The sequence below is a fragment of the Python bivittatus genome, unplaced genomic scaffold (assembly GCF_059951505.1).
Source record: "Python bivittatus isolate LINGU-HERP-01145 unplaced genomic scaffold, Pbiv_v1 ctg000590_np1212, whole genome shotgun sequence".
Classification (NCBI taxonomy): domain Eukaryota; kingdom Metazoa; phylum Chordata; class Lepidosauria; order Squamata; family Pythonidae; genus Python; species Python bivittatus.
In genome coordinates, this window is record NW_028277086.1 from 14351206 (window position 1) to 14373256 (window position 22051).

A 22051-nucleotide genomic window follows, 5' to 3' on the forward strand; every position below is an offset into this window, starting at 1 on the left:
TGCTGCTCTCAGCTCAAACAAGTTCTCATTCTTTTGCAGGGCCTCAACTGCCCACAAGAACCCTACCATTCTCCTACTTACATTTTGCTTTTATCTAACAGCCATATTTTATTTACTGATTGGTCATATTTGCATAGCCGCCCATCTCACAAGAGAGTGACTCTGGGTGGCATACAACACTCAATTAAAAAGAACCAACACATACATATAAAACAATCATTTAAATGATTAAAACAATAAAAAAACACACATAAAACAGGAGAGGATGATGTTAACTGTAGTCAGGGAGCCATCACAAAATCTCCCTGGTCCCCTGGGACCCCCAGGCCTGATCACATAGCCAGGTCTTGAGGGACTTGCAGAATGTTAAGAGGGATGGGACTAATGTAATTTAATAATTACATTATTAAATCAAATAATGTAATTTATTTATTTAATTAATTTAATAATTATTTAATTATTAATATATTATTGAACATTAAACTGAACAAGAGAACAGCAGAATCTAAACTCTTCCTCGCGCATCTATTACTATGACAGCATCAATGTTTATGTATGCTTATAGATCTCTACATAGGAAATAATGAGCAACTGCATGCATGTTAACTCAAACGTTAAGTCCAGTGAACTTAATGAGGCTTACTATTAAGCAAGTATGCATGGGATTGGCACATGAGTTTGGACAAGTCTGTCTTCAATCCAACTCTCAATCTTAAGGCATGAAAATGAAAGCAGTAGCCTGCATTACGGGACTGATGTAAAGCCCATGGAAAATTTGAATTAATGAATTAATTCTAAACTTGAATTAATGAATTAATTCTAAAGCTGAATGAATGATCAGTTATGGCAGTATTTATACTAATGCTCATTTTCTAGATAGCTGCCTACAGAGTAGAACTTCCTGTTGAGGAAAAAAAGAGCTTCAGAGGCAGACCAATGGTCATGATGAATCATGGCAGTCTTTCATCTAACATCCTGAAAAATGTGTGTCCCGGGTTTTTTTTTTTTGAAGCTCTCCTGGAACCCACCAAAACCCCATCTGTGAGAAAGCCCAGTCCTGGCTGCCCTGCCACGTTCAAAACCTCTTGGCTGGGACAGCTATTCCATTTCCGACCTCTTTAATCACATCCCAGCCAGCTCCTTTGGAAATACACAAGACTGTCTGTGAGGAAGGTTGTTCCATTTCCTCCTTGGTTCTGGCCAACCTTTGAAAACTGCCTGACGGACAGCTTTGCTTCTGCTTCTCCCTGCTCACAGGCCAAAGGAAGGGCTGCTAGTAATCACATTCACCCCACTTACACAGAGTTGCCAAAATTCCCTTTGCTCATGTTCCTGTCTCTGCCTCGAGTCCCTGGATAACTCACTGGACTAATTAAGATCAATGTATGAGATGCTGTTGAATAAACAACTCTGAAAAAGTTTATACCGGGCTGGAGGATTTTATCTCAGGATATAGATCTAGTTAGATTAACTTTCTGCCACGGGATTTTATTTACTTTTATAATTGTGCCTCTGGCTACTTTCTTCAGTAGCCCTGTGATCTTTTCTTCTGAAAGCCTTTATTTATAATTGGACTAGAGGGCTGGTGTGAATTTCTTTGCACATTTAAAGGATTGTATCTTCCTACATGGCTAAACCACTTGGTTATATTTACTGTGTTCATCTAGCTTTGCCTAAGGGGAGTTGAGTGAAAATAAATTCACCATCAAACTGGAGCAAGGTATTGATGGCTGGTTTGGATTTGGTTCTGGGCTCAGTATTTGTCAACATTTTAAGGAATGGCAACATTTTTCTTAAAGGGACAAAATTTTCTTATCATGCTTATCAAACTTGATTGGATAGCAAGTACATCTGCACAGAATTTCAGATTTGATCTCCAGAAATTGTTTTTGAGTCTGCAACACATTAAAGCAACTGTGTCTTTTCCCAGGATCATGTAGCTGTCTTCCACAACCATTGTACAATCCTGGGAAAGCACTGTCATCTTTTAGGGACTGAATAGCTAATGCTTTAGAAGACCCCAACATTCAAAATAATTTTGTAGATTAGAAGCAGGCTGCAAAGACGACCAGTTTCAGGCTTCATCAACAGAAGAGTTTCCAAATCTTGGGAAGTAATATTTTTGGGTAGGTCAAATATTACTTGAGTACTATTGTCCTCTTCTGAGCACCATGCTTTAGGAAGATATCAGATTAAACTGAAAGAAGTGTAAAGAAGAGCATCAAAGATGATCAGGAGACTACAAGGGAAGTTCTACAATAAGCAACCGAGGGACTTGGATATGTTTAGCCTTGACAACAGAAGACTTAAGGGAGATATGGTAGCAGTTCAAGTGTCTACAGGGGCATTACACAGAAAGGCCATGAGCTCTTCTGTTGTCCCAGAATGCAGACAGTGAATTATGTTCTTAAATCACAAGAGGAGAGATTCTGCCTTAATGTTTGGGAAAAACCCACACAAGCAATTGGTAAGACAGCCTGAAAGTGAAACCAATTACTGAGAGAAGTGATGGATGTGTGCACACATCCCTTTGTGAATTCCAGCAAAGGCTAGATAGATGTTTTCCAGGGATGCTTTAATTGCCATCCCTATCTGACCAAGAGGTTGGATCTGAGACCCTAAATGGCCCTTCCAACTCAATGGCATCCAAAGTATTTCCGAATGTTGAAACATTCCTGCTTCAATTAGAAGGGAATGGGAGTGATCTGTCTTACTTAAATCTCATCTCTTCATTCTGACTACTCTATAGATGACCACTGACTAGGTCTACAATAAAAGCTCATATATGCTAACTCCACTCATGGTCACTTAGAAGTCCCAATAGCATGTAACAAGTGTGCCTGGAATTGCAAGATAGAAATTGGATCCTTGTTTTGTCTTGAACGCTTCATATGAAGAGAACCACCCTACTTCTTTTAATTCATCCAAAGTATAAATTTGGCTTTCTATTTTTTTCTAACGTCAGCATCGCTAGCTAATTCTTTCTGAGCAAGTTTCCTCAACTTGGTGACCTCCACATGCATATTCCCAACACATATGAAATTTATCACATGGAGTGGGGAACATTCCTCTATTTTTAATATATGAGAAATCTTTATGGTACTGAATTTAGATAGGTTTAGATACATCTATTCAGAGAGAGACAGAGAGAGAGAGAAATATAGAGATAAATATAAATACTTTTCATTGCCACAAGACATAATATTGTGACAAACTAGGCTGATTTATACATTAAATTAATGACATTAATATGTAAAGAGAAGTGGCCCTCATAGTTTCTTCCAAGCCACAGAATAATTACCATTTTTAAAATTCCATACAGTCATACTGGAAAGTATGCTTCTTTGAGGTTAAAAATACATACTCAGAGAATATGGCATTTTAAGGGACTGCAGAATTAAGCACTTGATAAATCTGTTTTAAAGCTCTTCCTATGGCTTTGCACTTTAAATCTCTCACAAAACTTAATCCTCAAGTATTTCATTTTACCATAGGACTGTTTGGTTCAAGGTAAATCTCAAATAAATTCAAAACTCTTGTAATGGTTCTCTTCTGGGTTCTATGCTGTAGATAGTCTTTGTAGCCAAAATCCCAAAACATGCTAAATTATAAAATGCAGGTTAATAAACCTCAATGAACTTACATGCTAGCTATAAAACAAGCCATATAATGATATTTTGATTGTAAGACATTCACTTTTGAACTTAACCATGGTTTATTAACCCAGAACTGATTCATAAATTAATCCCACAGGTTGGATTCATACTACATATTAGGCTAAAATATAGTTTGATAATTTGTGATTCTGTGTTTGGTGATTTAACTAAACTATAATGTGGTTTAGTTAGCTATTGTTTTAAAAGCATGGTTGGGTATATAGTGTTAGTAAAGCAATTGGGATTGATAATACAAGTAATATTTTGGCAAAAGCAGCCTTGAAAACAGAATTGAACATCATATAAAACTGGTCCCAGCTGTGATGTAACAAGTCATTTTTTAAAAAAAGTTGGTTACTTGTGGCAGCAACAGACTACACAAAGAAATATAAATTTTTGCTGCATTTTTATTTATTTATATATCAAATTTGTCACTGCCCACCTTGAACGACTCTGGGCGGTTTTCAAAACAGTTAAAATCAACTAAAATTACAAAGTTACAATAATAAATAGAAAGTAAATAAACCCCCAAATAATTGGCAATTTAGGGAGCGCCACTGAGGCACTAGCCACCCCCAGGATTGGGTAAGGTTGTGATCACCCCACACAAGCTGGCAGAGCCAGGTTTTTAATTCTTTCTGGAAAGTCAGTAGGGTAGGGACCCGCCACACCTCTGGGGGGAGAACGTTCCAAAGGGTGGGGGCAACGGCAGAGAAGGCTCTCCTCCTGGGCCGCGCCAGCCGACATTCTCTTGCTGACGGGACCCGCAACATGACCTCTCTCCCTGACCAGGTGGGACAGGTTGATGTGACAGGGGTGAAACGGTCCCTTAGGTAACCTAGAAATCCTCTTGAATTGGGAGAGTTCTAGTGTTAAATCTGGAAAATCTAGAGCTCTTACCTTTTCGCAGCCTTGATTCTGTATGTTTTAGCATAAGGCAGGTTTATACAACAAGCTGGGTTAAAACATGGTTGGCTTATTTGGGACTGGGTGTGCTGTGCAAATCCAACCAGTGTTTTGATCCACTGAGCTACATAAACCCAGGCAGTTAATTTCTTGAACCTTCATTGACTGGGATTGTGAACAGGTATACAAAACCTCAGCAGTTAAAGGGTTTTCACAGAATATCCCAGACCTGGGAAAATCTCCCTTCTGCTTGAATTTCTTATTTAAAAGTATAATACAAAGGCTAATTCTTGAGCAGAAGAAAGGAAGCTCTTCTAATCTGTGCAAAAAAGAGGTTTTTGCTTTTTTTTCTGACTAGAAAGTAGAGCCAGACAGATATCAAAGTATTTTTTTTCTTTTTGATTAGCTAATGTGACTTTTTTAAAGTATGGACATTGGACAGAGATATCTGGAATGCAGTTTGATATGACCATTGCTTAATCTGAGTTCTATGTTATAAGATATTGTGCTAAGATGACATCAGCCCTCCAGCATCAGTATCTGTGAGCAATAACCATCATTTCCTCTTCCCGCAGGTTCTGGTTTTTCTCACTTCTTATCAGTTCAGTTTATTGGTCAACTAAAACATTTTGACCATTTTCTCCTTCTCACTTCATTGTATTTCATGATTGTGCAATTTACAGCACTGGATTTCAACATCAAAGAGCAACTAATTAAAGCAATCCAAGGTCTGATTTTAAAAAAACAACAATGGGAGAACACAAAAGTGCTTTGGTTAGCACTGAAAATGTAAACTAAACCCCAGGCAACCTCTTTGGAGCAAAAAATGTCAAAGATTGGGTGTCACTGGGAAGAAATATATATTCATGGCTATCTCTCTCTCCTTAAATTATATCATTTAATAATTTTCATTAAAGTTTTTTTCAAATAATAAAAGAGAAATCTACAATAAAAAATAAATACCTCTCTTTAAATTATAGAAGCCCAAAGAAATCCTCTTGACATAACTGAGTTGGGGTTTTTTTGGTATCCAGATGATTCTTGAAATGTATGCATTTTACATGTAATATATCCTGGTACTATCCACAGCACCACATGATTCAATAAATACAAAATGAACTAGGAAAGGTGTAGCCTGCCCTACCCATTTACTGCCCACATGTCACCTTTCCTTAACTGCTGAGAGTGTAAAAGGAACCAGACAATGTAACATATTTGTGCATTTCTCCTTTGTGGAAACACAGGCTTCATTAGAGTTGTCTTCCATAAAACTTGATCTGGATCTAAAATTCAAAAGTGGGGATGGGCAAACAACGTATGCATAGATACAAGATGTATACACACACACACACACACACACACACACACACACACCCCTTGCCTGTTTTCAACAAATCTTTAAGAACTTTTTTTCTTCCTAGGACAGTTTGGGTGGGGGATGATGTGGAAATGTATGTTGTTCCTTCAGACTATTAGTGTTCTTATATGTTGCTTCTCTTAACTTTGTGAAGCCACCCAGAGTCATTTTGGAGTTGGGCGGCCTAGCAACTGGGCAGATAAACAACATTGCATAATACACCCATGATTAACCAAATCATGGTTTACACAAGCCAATCTTCTGGGTTTTCATGACATACCAATCCATGAGCTGACACACTAGGTTTATCAGGCTCCGCAGCCATTTTACACAAAAGGAACGTGAGCTGGGATGCAGTATTGTATTCAATTATACTCCCTTAATATTTGGGCATGAAGATCAACTCTGGAATAAAATAATCATTTGCCTATTTTCTCTGGCAAGTGTTTTGTAGTTCAACTCATACTTTATCAAGAATAGGCAGAAGGTAAATTATCTGGATGATTTGCAAACTTCCAAGATTTTTGATGCCCAATTATTAAAGCAGAAATGACTTTCAACTGTAAAGAAGAAACGCTTAAAGGAAAAAAAAAAAACGGAGTAGATTCAAAGAACTGATATGCCCTGCTCAGTTCAGGTATTCAAACCGAAGCATCCTCAAGTCTCTGCTTGAGCCTATCCCATGAAAAAGAACACAGCACCTACCTGGGGAACTGATGCCACTGACGAACACTTTAAAGTTAAATTGAAATGCCCCTTAACATATGGGAGGAAAACATTCTGGACTCCGAACACTTTATTTTGGTGTTTTGCATTAGCTCCACTTCAGCAGAACTTGGGGAGCTAGTTAAAAGGGTGAAGAACGATTCTTCGGCCTGAAGTCTTCCCATCCTTGTGACAAAAAAGTTAGGCACTCTGCCATTCCACAGATTCACCAGCCAGCAATGCCATAGGCCTGCTCTAGAGGGCATTCATACAAACCCGGCCCTACAGAAAACTAGGAGTACTTCTGCTCCTTTCTCCAGCCTCCCAAAACAAAGTTTAACATCTCAGGTTAGCATCTCCCACTTTTTATTTTGTATGCCCCCCCCCCCCATTGGTTTGCTCAGAGTCGCGGTGCCCTCGTTGCCCATCCTTTGCCACAGCACACCTCGGCTGAACAGAAAGGGAGCGAGGGCAGGGGACCCGTTGCTCAAAAGCTGCCTCTCCAGAGAAAGGGGGAGAAGAGGCGGACAGGATCCGGTTTGAAACAGAAAAACGAAACGCGTTTGTAACCGCCGGGTACGCGGCTCTGCTTCGAAGGAAACCGGTGGGATGGGCTCCCCGCCCTCACAACGCCTCTCGCTCGTTTCGCAGCGGTCGCAGACGCCGCTCTGCCCACTCCCGCGCGGGGCTGGGAGGCCGAGCCCACGACCTCCCGTGGGGGGCTCGACCGAGCCCCTCCTAAGCGGGCTGCCATCGGACGGCCTCTTCGCCGTGCCTGGAGGACGGGAAGCCTCTTCCTTCTGGTCGCGGGCCTTCTGGCGCCTGCAGCACCTCCCCGCGCCGGCACCTCCGTTGCCCTGAAGGCAAACTGGAAGCCTCTTTCCCCGGACCCTCCGCCCGGGACGCGGGCTCCTGCCACTGCTTGCACCGGCACGGGGGCACCCAAGGAGGCCGCGAGGACCCGGGGCACCCAGCGCTGCTCTGCTGGGGCCACTCTCCGGTCCTCCGTCCAGACGGGCTCCTTAACTGGGACGACCCGCCCGGCGCCGGAGGGGAGCGCGAGCGGAGAGACGCTTGCGCTCCGCAGGGGCAGGGCAGGGGTAGCCGCCCCGGGCTCTCCCGCCCCTACCTAAAGGGCCCAGGGACGCACCTCCCAGCGCGCTCGCTCAAGACACTGCAAAGCCTCCTTCGCCGGCTGGCGGGTTATGAATGGGTGCAGCGGAAGCACCGCCCCCTCCGGACGTGACGCCCAGCCAATCGGCGAGCGGGCTGCGTGGATGGATGAGGTCAGCGCTGTGGTGTCGGGGAATGGAATGTTGCAAGTGTAACATTCAGAACCGGGTAACATTCGGAGATCGAACGCCGCGATCGGCAACGTCGCAGGAGGAGCAGGCGGCGTCCCCCTCCCCCTCCTGCTTCCCGGGCTTGCGTGGATCGCCGCTCGCTGAAATGAATGGCTGAGAGGGGCGGGGGCTGAAAGGAGGCGGAGGAGGAGGAGGCGGCGGCGGCGGCGGCGGCAGGAGCGGCAGCCGCGGCGGCGAAGAAGGAAGGAGGAGGATCTGCTCGTTGCTTCCATCCCGGGGGCCACCATACAGGCAGCGAGATCGCAGGAAAGCGCGCGGAAGCCCCCGTCGTCATGCCTCGGAGCCGCTGCTAAAAACGCCGAAAGAGAAATGCAGGGATTCGTGAGGTTACGGGGCTCGGGCCGGAAGATGTAATCCCGGCGGTGCTTTCTCCGCGAGCCCAGGCAAGCTGCATAGATAATCGCCGCCGCTCGCGCCGACTTGTCCGAAAAGCCGGGCGCTGGGCGGGCGGGCTGGCTGGCTGGCGGGCTGGGTCTTCCTCCTCCCTCGCTGCCGCGCGTTTTCTTTTGCTTTGCTTTGTTTTTCCAAACCTCACAGGGATGTTTTGCGCGAGTTGAAGTTGCTGCCTGCTCTTGCGCTCCGAGCCCCGTGTGCGTGTGTTTGGGCGTGTGTGCATGCGTGTGCATGCAAGAGAGAGGAGGGCGGGACGGATTTCTCGGTCTCGCCACAGCAGATTGGAGAGCCGGAGACCGGGACGCGGGGCTCCTTTGGGTCAGCGCCGCCGCCGCCGCCGCCGCCGCTGCCGCCTTTGTCTGCGCTTCCTCCCCCGTGCCTGCGAGCCAGCTCCCCGGCCTCTTTTGGAAAGCCGCGCTGGGCGGGCTCCGCTGCCTCGCTGCTCGCCCCGGTGTCTCGCGCTCGCCGCTCTCGCTCGCCCTGCCTCCCGTCCCGCCCGCGCTCCCGCTCCGTCCCCCTTCCTCCCAGCGCGAGCCAAAGATGAAAGACAAGAGGGGAGAAAGTTAACGAAATCGCCCACATGCGCTGCATCAGCCCGAGGCTTTGGGAAAGGAATAAAGAGAAGGTGGGAGAAGAGAGTTTAAAGTCTTGGCAGGCGGGAAAATGGCGGACTCAAGCTGAAAGTGTCAGTTGGCAAACTTGGGCGATCTTTGTGTTTATTTACGATCCTCTTGACCCAGATAGGACACATGCAGGCCAAAAAACGCTACTTCACCCTGCTCTCGGCTGGCACTTTCGTCGTCCTCCTGTTCTACTTCGGCGGCTTGCAGTTCAGAGCATCCAGAAGCCAAAGCAGGCGAGAGGCGCGCAGTAGCAAGAATGGCTTGCAGCGCCTCAGCCCCGAGCGCTACTGGCCCCGGTTCCCGGACGCGCTGCGCCCCTTCGTTCCCTGGGATCAGCTGGAGAGCGAGGACTACAGCCGGCACGCGTCCCCTCGCCAGAAGCGCGACGCCAACACCAGCGTCTACAAGGGCAAGAAGTGCCGCATGGAGTCCTGTTTCGACTTCGCCCTGTGCAAAAAAAACGGCTTCAAGGTCTACGTCTACCCGCAGCAGAAAGGGGAGAAAATAGCCGAGAGTTACCAAAACATCCTCGCGGCCATCGAAGGCTCCCGGTTTTATACTTCTGACCCCAGCCAAGCTTGCCTCTTCGTCCTCAGCTTGGACACCTTAGACAGAGACCAGCTTTCCCCCCAGTATGTGCACAACCTGCGGTCCAAAGTGCAAAGCCTCCATTTGTGGAACAACGGGAGGAATCATTTAGTTTTTAACTTATATTCCGGCACCTGGCCTGACTACACTGAGGACGTGGGCTTTGACATTGGCCAGGCCATGTTGGCCAAAGCCAGCATCAGTACGGAAAACTTCCGGCCGAAGTTTGACGTCTCCATCCCTCTTTTTTCTAAGGATCACCCAAGGACAGGGGGAGAGAAAGGCTTCTTGAGGTTTAACACCATCCCACCTCTGAGGAAGTACATGTTGGTCTTCAAGGGTAAAAGGTACCTAACTGGGATAGGATCAGACACCAGGAATGCCTTATATCATGTCCATAACGGGGAAGATGTTGTCCTTTTGACCACCTGCAAGCATGGCAAAGATTGGCAGAAGCACAAGGATTCTCGGTGTGATAGGGACAACGCCGAGTATGAAAAGTAAGTGAAGGCGGTTGGCCTCTCCCATCGCCTTTCTTTGCACACGTGGCTGGGGTAACAGTGACAGATTAATGGCTTGCAAATGTTCCATGCAATTCTCCATCTCGCTCTCTTCCTTTTTGTCTTTTTTTTAAATATGCTCCAGCTAAATCATAGGCTTCTTGGGCCTGCTGGGTGTGTAGTGATTTATTTATTTGTCTCCCTTATTCCTGATTCTCGGGACAAGGGTTCAGTTCAATGGTAAGCTTAAAAAGCAGGTGCAACAGTGCAAGTCTGTTGTTGGGGGGGGACAGGGAGCTTGACATCCTATTTCAAGGCACAGATCTGGGGGGGGGGCTTCATGTCCATTTCCATCACTTGGGGATTTCACCTTCGACATCTGATTTTTAGAGCCATCCTTTGAACGCAGAGTCACTGTTGAGCAAAAGTGTGTAAGATTGCACTGTGAGTTGTCTTAAGCATTCAGGAATTCTTACTATTCATGCATCAGACCAAGTGCACACCCCATTCATTTCTTTTAAATAAAATGGCTCTGAACCACAGTGTAATCTGCTATCTTTTCTCGCTTTAACTGGAGCTGCTAATTTGGACTCTGTGTATCTCTTTGACTATCTTGGGTTGAAAATGAGAGGCTCTTTTTTACTGCCTCACTTATGAAACTCTTCCTATCCATCTCAGAATTCAGTGTTTTCCTTTTACCCTGATGAATATGGCCTGAAAGAAAATTCTGGGGCTCTCCTAAAAATGTGAGGATTCACAGTCATGTATTTTGCAGAGGCATTTAGGTTTGTTTGTCTTAGGTTTTCAACACCACAATGGAATTGGATCCGTTGATCTGTCCAAGAGATCGCTGCCTAACTGTCCCATTTATTTTTCTTTCATGCAAAAGCTGTAACCTCGGTTAACATGAGATGTGGAATTGCTCCAACCTCAAAGCCCTTTGCATATGTTTTTCCATGTTGACGGCTATTTCCAGTGATATAAACATTTCCTGTGGTTTTTCCATTCTATGTCTATCTTGTTTCCCTTTGATATTAATTCTGTGGAGTTACTCTGGATAGCAGATATGTCTTGTATATTCTGTTGAGTCCTCTATTGGCAAAGTGCATTGGAGACTCTGCATCTGCCAGAGCTCGCTCTTCAGACCTGCACACCAGGCTGCTCTACAGTTTAGAAGCTAGCTATGGCTGTACCACAGGTGCTTCCAGAACAGGTACATGTGAACTCCCTTGGCATCCCAAACTCGATTTTCTCAGCATGAACAGGATTGTACACTTGTTTGGTATCCTCCTTTTTAAAAATAGCTCATAAATTGCATGAGTTTTTTTATCATCCGAAGCTGCTGACACAACAGATTTGCAAGGAGGGCCACGGTAGGGCTTTAGTGATAATGAATCTGTTTGAAACTCATTAGTTAAGTTTAAATGCTGAGCACAGCTGTGTTTGCAGAGTTAAGATCCCCATGTTAAAGAAACCAACTCTATATGACAAGCAAATAGGGAAGTACATGTTGTGCGAAAGCAGGGTTACATCAGGACTTGCTTAGAGGTTCACTAGATCAGGACTGTATTTCATATCAGAGTTACCAAAATGTCGAAGTGTCTGAAAGTTAGATTGCAGCCCTTGCAAGTGAGCTGCCAGTTTAATGTATTTGTTAGATTTATATCCCAACTTTTCTCTGGGAGCTCTAGGCAGTGTATGACTGACTACCCTGTAGGATAGGTTGGACTGAGAGAGAATGACTTGCCCAAAGACTTCCAGCGGGTTTCCAGAATTTAGGGTGGACTTAAACTTGAGTCTCTCTGTTTCTAGTCAAGCACTTTAGTCAGTATATCAGGGTGGAAACATGTTCCTCATCAACTTTGCCTGATCTCAAGAAAAAGCTAAGCAGGCTTAGACGGGTTAATGCTTAGATGGGAGAACCTTAGGGAATTCCAGTTGGATGGGGAATCTGATAAATCCTGAAAGAAGGCAGCGGTAGCCTGTTTCTCTGTGTGCATGCGTGCAGATCAGTCTTGACTCCTGGCGACTGCCTGGGCAAGTCCACAGAGTTTTCTCAAGAAAATGTGGATGGGTTCAGGAAGACACCGGGAGTTGGTCTTGACTGACTTTGGATTATCAGCTAAGACTTTTCAAATTTTCAAGTTTGAAGATGCATGCCTCCTAAAGCTCGAGACCCTTATCTTTTCAGCCAAGGGGCATACTGAAATTCTGAGCACCCAGTGTGGCTGCTTTCACAAAATGGCTGCCTGGGAGGAGACCATCCACTCACAAAGTGGTTCCCATAGGAGGTAAGGCCCTTCAGAGATACCTCTTCCCTTAGAGACAAACCCTCCAAGATACTTTTTTACCACCTGAACTGGCCTTTGTCTTATGGGCAGATGGACACCCTTGTAAAGAAAGCTTTGCCCCCCCAGCAGTTTTTCTGAGAAATGTCTGTGGGCCTGGATGAGGCCAGGAGTCCTTTTTGCAAATGAAGGGCACGATGGAAGTGCTGCATTGGTTTGCAGTGATATATATTTCTGTTTAACAGCAAAACCAATAAGAAGGTATCCTACACAAAACCAGCCTGTCACATTACCGTATGGCCATAGAAAGAGTGACCAACTTGATGGCACTGAACTGCATGCATAAAGTTTGGTTCACAGAGTTCTAGGTCCTTCCGTCGCTTGTGTTCACCACATTGCACGCAGGTTGATCACAATAAAGAATGTGTGTGAAATTAGTTGATTAGGCTGTATTTTTGGGTGTGGGGGTGCGGGGGAAATATCTGCAAGACATAATGTCCTTCTCTTTCTCTGCCTTTTGCCTTCTTCTGTTGAAGCTTTTCCCAGCCTTGGCTCTTCATTTATGAAATCTGGCCTGACCATTTTTTGAAGCATGCCTTACTTCCAGAATCCTTTAAGAGCACACTATACCTGTTCTTACATATAAAAGTGTTATTTATTAACAATATTAACAGGGAGAAAGTCTTTTTTTTTTAAAGGAAAAGTAAATGGAGTTATTTTCGAGAACATTTCTGTATGAGCCATCTCTCTCTTGCATTTGATAGAAGTTTTAATGGTTTTTTGGAAAGCAGGCAGAATAGGACTTAGTGCGATCAGTTTCTCTTCATTGCTAATAGACACGTTAGCAGTGTGGAGCCTCTGTGGACAGAGGCAGTGCATATCTAATTACTTGAGGTGGAGGGTAAACACTGCTGTGTATTGTGATGCCAAAATAGCTGGCTACTGTTTGGAAATGGGATGTCCATTCCAGCAAGACAATTCTCATTTTTTGAATCAGCCTCAGCTTTGAAATGTCTGTTGTTGTTGTTGGGGTTCACATGAATAAATCAGGTACTTACTTGCCTCCCAGTTTGCTGTGATATTTGATCTTCACTTTCCTGAGTAATTAATCTTACCTTGTTCTCTGTGAAAAACAGGAACTCAAATATATAGCAAGCAGTCTTCTGGTCTGGGAGCCTGGCAAAATGTGAATGGCTGGTCAAGAAAGAACGTAGGTTCTCTTTTTTGCTCCATCTCTCTTTAAAAAATGCCCTTCACATTATTCTGCAATCTTATTTGTGCTTCTTTGAATTTGAATCCAGACAGAACTTTTTTTTTTTTTTTTTGCGGGGGTGTGTGTGTGTGTGTGTTAAAAATTAGAGGGAGCAGAATCTGTTTCTCAGTAACCTGGTTGAAATCAGAACATCCAACTCTGAATTTTCGGTGAAATCTGTTTTACATAATTAAAAAACAAGCAAAAAGGGACAAGAAGAAGAACTAAGTTTAGCAAGTTAATTGCAATGAAATGTTGTCTAGAGAAGTGCTGAGTACCCCACATTTTTTCTTCCATCTGTTCCCTCTCCCCCCCCCCCCTTTCTAATAGGCCCTATACCTTTTTGCAATGTGTTCGGGAACATTTGACATGTTTTAGCTTAGTCTTTCCAAGTTCTATTAAGAAACCAATCTGCAGGAGCAAACTAATTAATTTTCATTGAAGTTATATATCTCAGCAGATAAAGCTGATGCTGGCTGAAATAAATTACATTACTTTGATTAGGATACTTTGATGAGGATGCTTTTAAATCATTTGAAATTTTACTGTGCTGTACATTATTTGCAGATGTGAAAGCATGTAACCATCATTACGAATGAGTTTCAGTAATGGCAACTGGGCACATTCAAGGTAAAGATGTCGTCAAGTTGAGCTCGCGGGACATTCCTGCAATTTTCATGGCAATGGCATGGAAGTGATTTGCCATTGGCTTCCAACTTTTGGTTCCATTTTCCCAGAGCTTGGAATTTTCTGCTAGTCTCTCTATTACTAACTGGGCCTGCCCTGATTAATTGAGAAGTTAAGACAGAGTTGGCCAGATAATGCTGCTTGTCAAGAAAACTAAATCACAGGCTTTGTAACCATGATTTATTGTATAGGCTGCAGTAGGCTGAATTTGCCCAACATGCTAATCAATAAGGTATTCTTTATAAATCACAACCTTTACAGCAAGCTAAGCCACAGCCCAAGCAGAGCACTTCATGGCTTATTCAAGGTGTGAGTCCAACCACAGAATTCTGCCTAGCAATCCAAACCGGGGGTTCATTGTCATTTTTCATCAAGGTAAGAAAAGTTTCATTGAGCTTGTCAAGCAATAGCAAACACAGATAGATATTTTGATTTGAAGATCTCTGGGTTACCTTGCAAAGCATCCTGGTCTAGCTAAAGAAATGAATTAAGGGCCTTTCCCATTTGTGTGCTGTGGCCCAGAGCATTTTTAGAGCAGTTGGCCCCTCTAACAAGTAGCATTGCTGCTCTGAATCCTGGTATCCCTCTTTTCTCTCTGGGACTGAAATAAATAATTTAAAAAGCTCTGCAGGTGTTGGTCATGAAAGGGGCTTGATTGGCTTATATCTGTAACTTCAGTTGCAGAAGAATGTGATGGGTTTGGAATAGACTGCTGACCCCCACCCCCCTTGGAATACAGTGGAGGTATACTCAGCAGGTTAATATTTTGGCAGAAATGCTCTGCAGACAAGGCCTAAGAAAGTCAGTGAAATACCCTCTTTGTTTTTTCCCTCTCACCTGGAGGTAGGGAGTGGAAAGATCTGGAGTGAGAAGGTGGTGGCCCTTTCATGCGCTTTTAGTGAATTCAGATTCTTCTAGAGGTGCTTCAAGTTGTATGCTGAATTGACCAGCACTTTATTGACTCCAGGGCAGAAATGACACTGGCCTTGTAATGTGGGTTCCCTGATAATTACAAACCATGGTTTGGTTTTGAGAATGGTTGGTTGAGCAGTCCATAGTGGTTGGTTATTGTGTAATGCTGAGCCCAAAATACCACAGTTGTAGGACTGATTATCAAAGCAAATCACATTATGGCTTATTGTATAACATTACACAATCTGTCTTTTTAGGTAACTATTCTAGGGTTCAGTTGCATAAGTAAACTACCTCATAACTGAAATCTATAGATCTTGGGGATTCCTTGAATTTTATGACTCTCATGGGGTGTAGTGAGAATACTGGCAAATAAGTTGTTTGGAGCAGAAGCCCATGATGGCAATCCTTTTTCCAGTTGGAAAAGATTGGGCAAAGAATATGGAGGAATCATGTTCTTAATTGGTAAATTATAAAGCAATCAAGGATTGTTACTTCTGTAGAGAAGACCTGAAATCAATGGTATAGATTTTTTGTAATGATGTTTGCAAGGTTATATCTGTGGTAGCTTTCTTCAAATTATATTTTATGGTGGTTGAGGATTATGCTGGTCACAGCAGGAGTGATGGGACTTGATGTCTAGCAAATCTGGAATGACATAGATTGAGGAAAGTTGATGCAGGATAAATTGTGTGGATTAGAGTAATGGATGGGAGTTTGGTGGCCTGCTGAAATGTGATTTTCTGATGTTTCCCTGTATTCGTTCTTTGCCTCGAGCTGTACCATGAATAGCCACAATGAATTTGCTATTAGCGTAAGAGGAGATAAATGGCTACAGGTCTGTGTATATAGTTAAACAGCATCTTCTCTGTTGTAAAGTAATCTACCATGGGTAATACGTTTTGTCCATAGACTGGTACTGTATTCAGAGGGAGTAATGTAATAAGTATCTACTGGTCAGCTACAGCATTAAGAGTTAACCTATTAAGCATAACTTTAAGTTATGCACTGCCTGTCTGCATAATATGTTATGAGCGAAGAAAAATCACAGTACGCATACTGAAAGCTCTGTGGTGGATCAGAATATTCTGCTTGGGTGTAGATAGTGACTCAGAGGAAGAATGTATACTTTGCTATAGTCAGGACTCAGATTTAGTTTTTGGCATTTTCAGATACGTTGCTTGAGCAGTTTTCTAATTTCACTACTACAAAAGTAGGTAAAGTAATAGATTTCGTTGTGCCACTTTAGAATTAGGCTAGTAGTATAGTTGTATAATTCTCTGCTTTCTAAAGAGTTTTGTAGATTATTGAACAAAGGCAGCTCTATCTCTTTATTTTGCCAGGATTTGTTTTTTTAAACTCTGTGGCTTTGCACAATATGTAATAGGAGTTTTGGAATTCAAAATAGAGTTCCAAAAATCCACTGTTGTCCATAGAGGAATTTTAAGGAATAGGAGGCAGCTGGCCAAGCAAGAATTGACAAGTTTAATGCACAAAAGGTAGAAAAATAGATGCGAAGAAATTCCAGCTTGAAAACAAGCCTTAATTTTTTTTAAAGATTAACAACAAACGCCAACCACTAAAGGGCTATGGGTAATGCAATCAAGATAAATCAGAAACTAGATTAATATCTGTAGCAAGATGAACAAAGAGATGCACTGGCTTCTCTTTTGTTTCCTGAATAACTGACCTGGCATATTAAAAAAAATACTTCATTTCGTGAAATGGGGCCATGTATGCATTTATCGATGTAACATCTCTCCTCCTATATGTGTGTGTGCATAGTGTGTGTTTGGTCTTAAATTTCTTTATATAGTTATTATCCAAACTTTCCTCTTTTGAGTAATTTATTGCAATAATCCTACTTTAATTTTTGAAGCTATGGAATCTCTAAGGGCCAATAATAGAAAAACTACTGTATGTCGTGAGTGTGTGCTAGATGTTACCCTCTGCTGAGTTCTCTACCTTGCAAGACTGTGAAACCAAGATGATTTAGGTTTTGATTGATGATCTTGCATAGAAATAACTTTCAGCTGTAAGTTCTATGCAGGTTGAAAAGGGCTTATAGTTTACTGGCAGAGAATATTGTGAGTGTGTAGATGATCCTAGTTATATACCCAGTTCCCCCAAATAGAAGAGAACCCATTTCTGATACCCTTCAGAGCAGCTACCTTTCAGGGTGGAAAATACTAAGCTAGCTGGGTCGGTGAGTGCAAAAGAGAAACAGGTTACACTTTCTTAATTTTCCCTTGTTGGAATGTTGTAGTCTTGCATGCATTAAATTGTCACTTAACAATGAAAAAAAAATAACATTGTCAAACATTTTACATGTTTATATAACAAATTTTATAGCCATGAAAATAAAAGCAGCTTAATGCATCTCTCTAGAGTGAAGAAAACATTGAAATCCCTTCTTTAATATATTAAAAAAACAGATACACAGACTCTTGTATAGCAGTTATAATTAACTAATGCAGGTGTGCTAAAATAAAAGTTCTCTGCAACATTTGCTTGCTTCCTAAGCAGTCATTTTAACTAGTACTAGTAATTCCAAACCTGTTCTTTGAATAATTTTTTTTTTTTTTGCTTTGTTTACCTGTTTCTATGTCACATACTTTCTGTGCAGCTGAATGGAACAGAATTAGCCCAGATTTTGTTGATTAGCTGGCTCAGGAACCAAGATATTCAGGGTTTTAAGAGTGCTAATTGAGAAGGTTTTCAGATCATGTTGTCTATTTTCCATTTCCCCTGCATGATGTTTATGGGCTAAAATTGTATGCTTGGAGTTGTGCTTCTGACACCAAATTTATTATAAATCGTGATCATCTGCAAGTTCCCATTGTTTGCTGCTATCCAATTAAAGCCCCTTTTGTGTTCCTGGAATGCGGGCATCTGTTGAACTTTGATGTCTGTCTCTGATAAGCTTTCCTCTCACACCTTCATGTCTGGGTGTTTTAGAATGAGCCTTCAGTTCCTCTCTAACTCCCTCCCATTAAATTAATCATGGTCAATAAATTGACACTGGAATGTGAATATAAATCAATGATTGACTTTCTTTTTTTATATGGGAAATAGCGCATGTTTTGTAAATAAAAGAAACAAGGGGTTTTTTAGGTTGGTATTGTGTATGGCAGTGTTGTCCAAACTTGGCCACTTTAAGATGAGTGGACTTCAACTCCCAGAATTCCCCAGCCAGCCGTGCTGGCTGGGGAATTCTGGGAGTTGAAGTCCACTCATCTTAAAGTGGCCAAGTTTGGACAACACTGGTGTATGGTATAGTGAGCTGACTGTATGAAATGCACGCTGCTCTCCAGTGCCCGTTTTCTCACAAAGGTATATAAGACTGCAGTCGATTCTTCAGCTGCAGCTTAAGCTCATGCCTATATCCATTGGCTTGGTTCACATCAGCCTTCTAAGTGTTCCGTTCCAAAATGGACAGCAAGAACTCAAATTTCCAGGTCCCATGGGGACTGCAGGATTTCTGAATCCTGTGGTGGTGGTGGAAGACAGATGAGATCAAAATACAATAAAATGACTGGAAAAAAAGTGCATAAATGAAAGTGCTGGTATGATTCTATCAGGTAGAGACAAATGATAGATGATGTGCAAATCTAGATTTAGTGTGTGTGCTTTTGAGTCAGTCTTGATTCCTGGTGACTACTTGGACATGTCCCTGCAGTTTTCTCAGCAATATGTTCAGAAATGATTCACCGTTGTCTTCTTCCTAGGGTTGAGAGGGAGTGACTGGACTGAAGCCACCCATCTGGCTTCATGCTTAAGGCAGGAGTAAAACTCATGGTCTCCTGGGTTCTACCCCAGTGCCTTGAACCACTGAAGTCCCAACTTTGTGCTTTACTTGTAAGAGAGAGAGAGAGAGAAAGAAAAGATTACATACAGCTAGTAACCTCAGGTTTTTTTTCTCACCATTTATGGAATTGCCTCTGGATTTCTCTTCCTCCCTTGCCTTCATCCACAAATGTCTACAGACACATTTGATAACAGAATCTGATTTACAGCTGCAACCCGTGAGTTTGATGTCTAACTGTTATAAAGATGCTACCCAAATCACAGGCGCTATGCTATGCAGGTGCCAAATTGGAGTCTCTCTCTGCAAATCAAACTCATCATTTGCAGATGAAAGGAAGAACAATTCTGGGTTCATAGCAAGAAAGATTGCACTTTATAAAGCAGTAATAATATACCCAGGGATTTTGTAGTATTTTGATTTTTTACCCTCTTTGATTTTCTGTCTACTCTTATGCAGGATACTAATAGATACAGATATATACACACAGACATAATTTGTCTACTCTAAACAGGGAAATTTTATTATTGTGTAGCACCATTCTTGGATTCCATTTTGCTTAATTTCTTTTGAAGATTGGCCTGGGTGGGAGTGAGAATTGAAATCCTGTGTTCAGAAGAAAAATAAGCTGTCTGATAACATCTGAGGTGGCAGTAAAACAAAATTAGTATGAGCACAATGAAGGATGCCAGGCTCGTTATGAATTTAAGTTATCCTGTTTGTAACATATTAATTGTCAATCTCTCTTATCCTCTGTGGTAGGAAATTATGTAAAGCTCCTGGTGCACTTGTGCCATGAATACTAAAATAATGATTAGGGAATGGAAGAATGGTGCTCCAGAAAAAGAATGACTGAAAAGTGCCTTGACTACTTTATTTAGTGAGAAACAACCAAGGATTGTTTCATAGGTTCTTACAACATTTAGTGGCTGTCTGTTGTAGTTAGGTGGAGTACCTTCATTCAGAAGTTTTGTATGAGTGAAATTATAGTCAGACCAATACTACAGCACACATCTCCACTTTTAGTTACTTGGGCCTGTTGATATAGGTCCAGTTTTTATATCTGTGGGGGCAGGGACAACCACTTAGTGGGGGAGTGGAGGGATAGTCTTCATCAGGTATAGAAATGGATGTGTAAAGCATACAGAGAAATTCCAGGAGTTTGCTTGGCTGGACTCTTCTTACTAAGAAGAGCTGGGTGGGAAGGAATCTGGACATTGGTTTGATTTTAACTAGCATTTATTGCATCTTTCTTTTCAGTTGTTTTTATTTCTTGAAAGTCACTTTGGAAGTAATGTTATCTGGAAAGGCAAGACACAATTGTGCTATCAGTAGTAGTAACAACCACTTGCTTCTTTGTATGTTGTTTTGCTTGGGAGAGAGGAGAAGGATTCTTCTGTTGTTCACAAAAAAGAATGCCTGCTCAGTAATATACCTCCATTTATACACATCAGTTGTTGGTACAGATATAGACTGGATTTATGCATTAGGCTAAGCATAGTTTAATTATGGTTTATTGGAAAAAACACAGTTATGTTCACACTAGATGTTAAGTCATAAACCACTGTGGTCAGATTCACACTGAGCACTAAGGTGAAACTGAATAAACCATTTGTTAGCTTGATCTGTGTCAACCAGTCCATTATGTTGCTTAAGAAAATTGTGTTTGCATTCAGAAATACCTCTCTTTCTCTAAACTTGAACTAATTATATGTGAGCTGCTAAGTGTAATGATAACTAACTCACTGTTTGCTGACTATGCTCACCACTTCTGCTTTCCTTTTGAAAAAGTCCCTTTCCTCTGCTTAAGTTGCTTAGTAAGCAGCATATGTGAAAGAGAAGAAGAGACATTTGCTGGACTGAGGTTTCCCTGTGTTAGCTTGGGGTCATGGTTTTTGAGAAGAGTAATTCATAAATTACTCTTTTTGCCCCCATCAAGATGTTTGAAATGATCCATCTAAGAAGATTAGCTGTGACCAGCTAGTATTCATCAAATGATGTTGGGTAATATTCCTCATTGAATGTGTACTTGATGGTAAATACAGGTTTGCTCTGCTTATACTTCCATATCCCTTTCACCATCCTCTCAACCAAGGAGATTCCCACTAATTGTGCTCTTGGGCACTCAGTCTGAAAAACAGGAGATACAGTGAAAAGAACTCTGGAGGGAGGAGGAAACAACATGATGCCTGGTTGCCCAAAATCGTCCAATTTTGTCCTCAAGTTAACTATGTAGTCTCTTGTGCTGGCTTAGTTTATGTTGGCCTTTCCCTTTTCCCCACACATTTATTTCATTTCTCTTTTTTTCCCTGCTGTTGACATCAAGTTTAATCTGCTGCTTCTCCCCTCAAGGCAAGATAGTTCTTCAGAAGATCTTCTTTACATAATATGTGGAAATACTTGGGAGGGACAATGACTAATTCATTTTTCCTGCTGCAGACTTCCTGTTCCATTCCTGGCAATCCATTTTATGACTTTTTCTTGCACCAGATTTTAAATTACTTCCTTGGCTTTTACATGCTCTTTTCTCATAAACCTGTGACTTATGACAGTGGTTTCTTAAAACAAAAGATTCCCAAATGTCCATGGCCTGTGGAATTCAAATCAAAGTGAAGAATAATCCTTTGTCATCTATTATATTGGCTTGGTTCATACATTACACCAAACCATAATGTGGTTTTCTTTTAGGGTCTGTGTGATGTTACAACTAACCTGGTGTAACTTGATATTATGTATGTACTGGGCCATTATGACATGTTCAGTGAAACAAGGTTAAAGCTCTCCTGGCTTTAACCTTTAGCTATCTATGAACTCTAATGCATTTTGTAGGCATGCAGAAAACCTTTAAAATAGTGTAGAAATCATTCCTTGATCTGCAGATGGAAAGGAAGTGATTCAGACCTTAGCCTTTGGTCCTGTTTCTGTATTTACCATCTGGCCTTGTTTGATTGTAGATGGTATAAAGATAGTCAAAATGTCTATATTTAGACTGTGGCTGGAGACACACTTACTTAT

The 22051-nt window shown here is 42.2% G+C and overlaps 1 protein-coding gene across 1 annotated transcript in view; it reads left to right on the plus strand.

Moving 5' to 3' along the window:
• Positions 1-7908: 7908 nt before the first annotated feature.
• The window catches only part of EXT1 (exostosin glycosyltransferase 1), a 259809-nt gene continuing 245666 nt past the window's right edge, over positions 7909-22051 (plus strand). The window contains exons 1-2 of the mRNA XM_088149029.1: positions 7909-8371; positions 9122-10092. Coding sequence (XP_088005155.1) covers positions 9131-10092 — 962 coding nt within the window. The 5' untranslated portion in view covers positions 7909-8371; positions 9122-9130. The remainder of the gene's footprint in view (positions 8372-9121; positions 10093-22051) is intronic.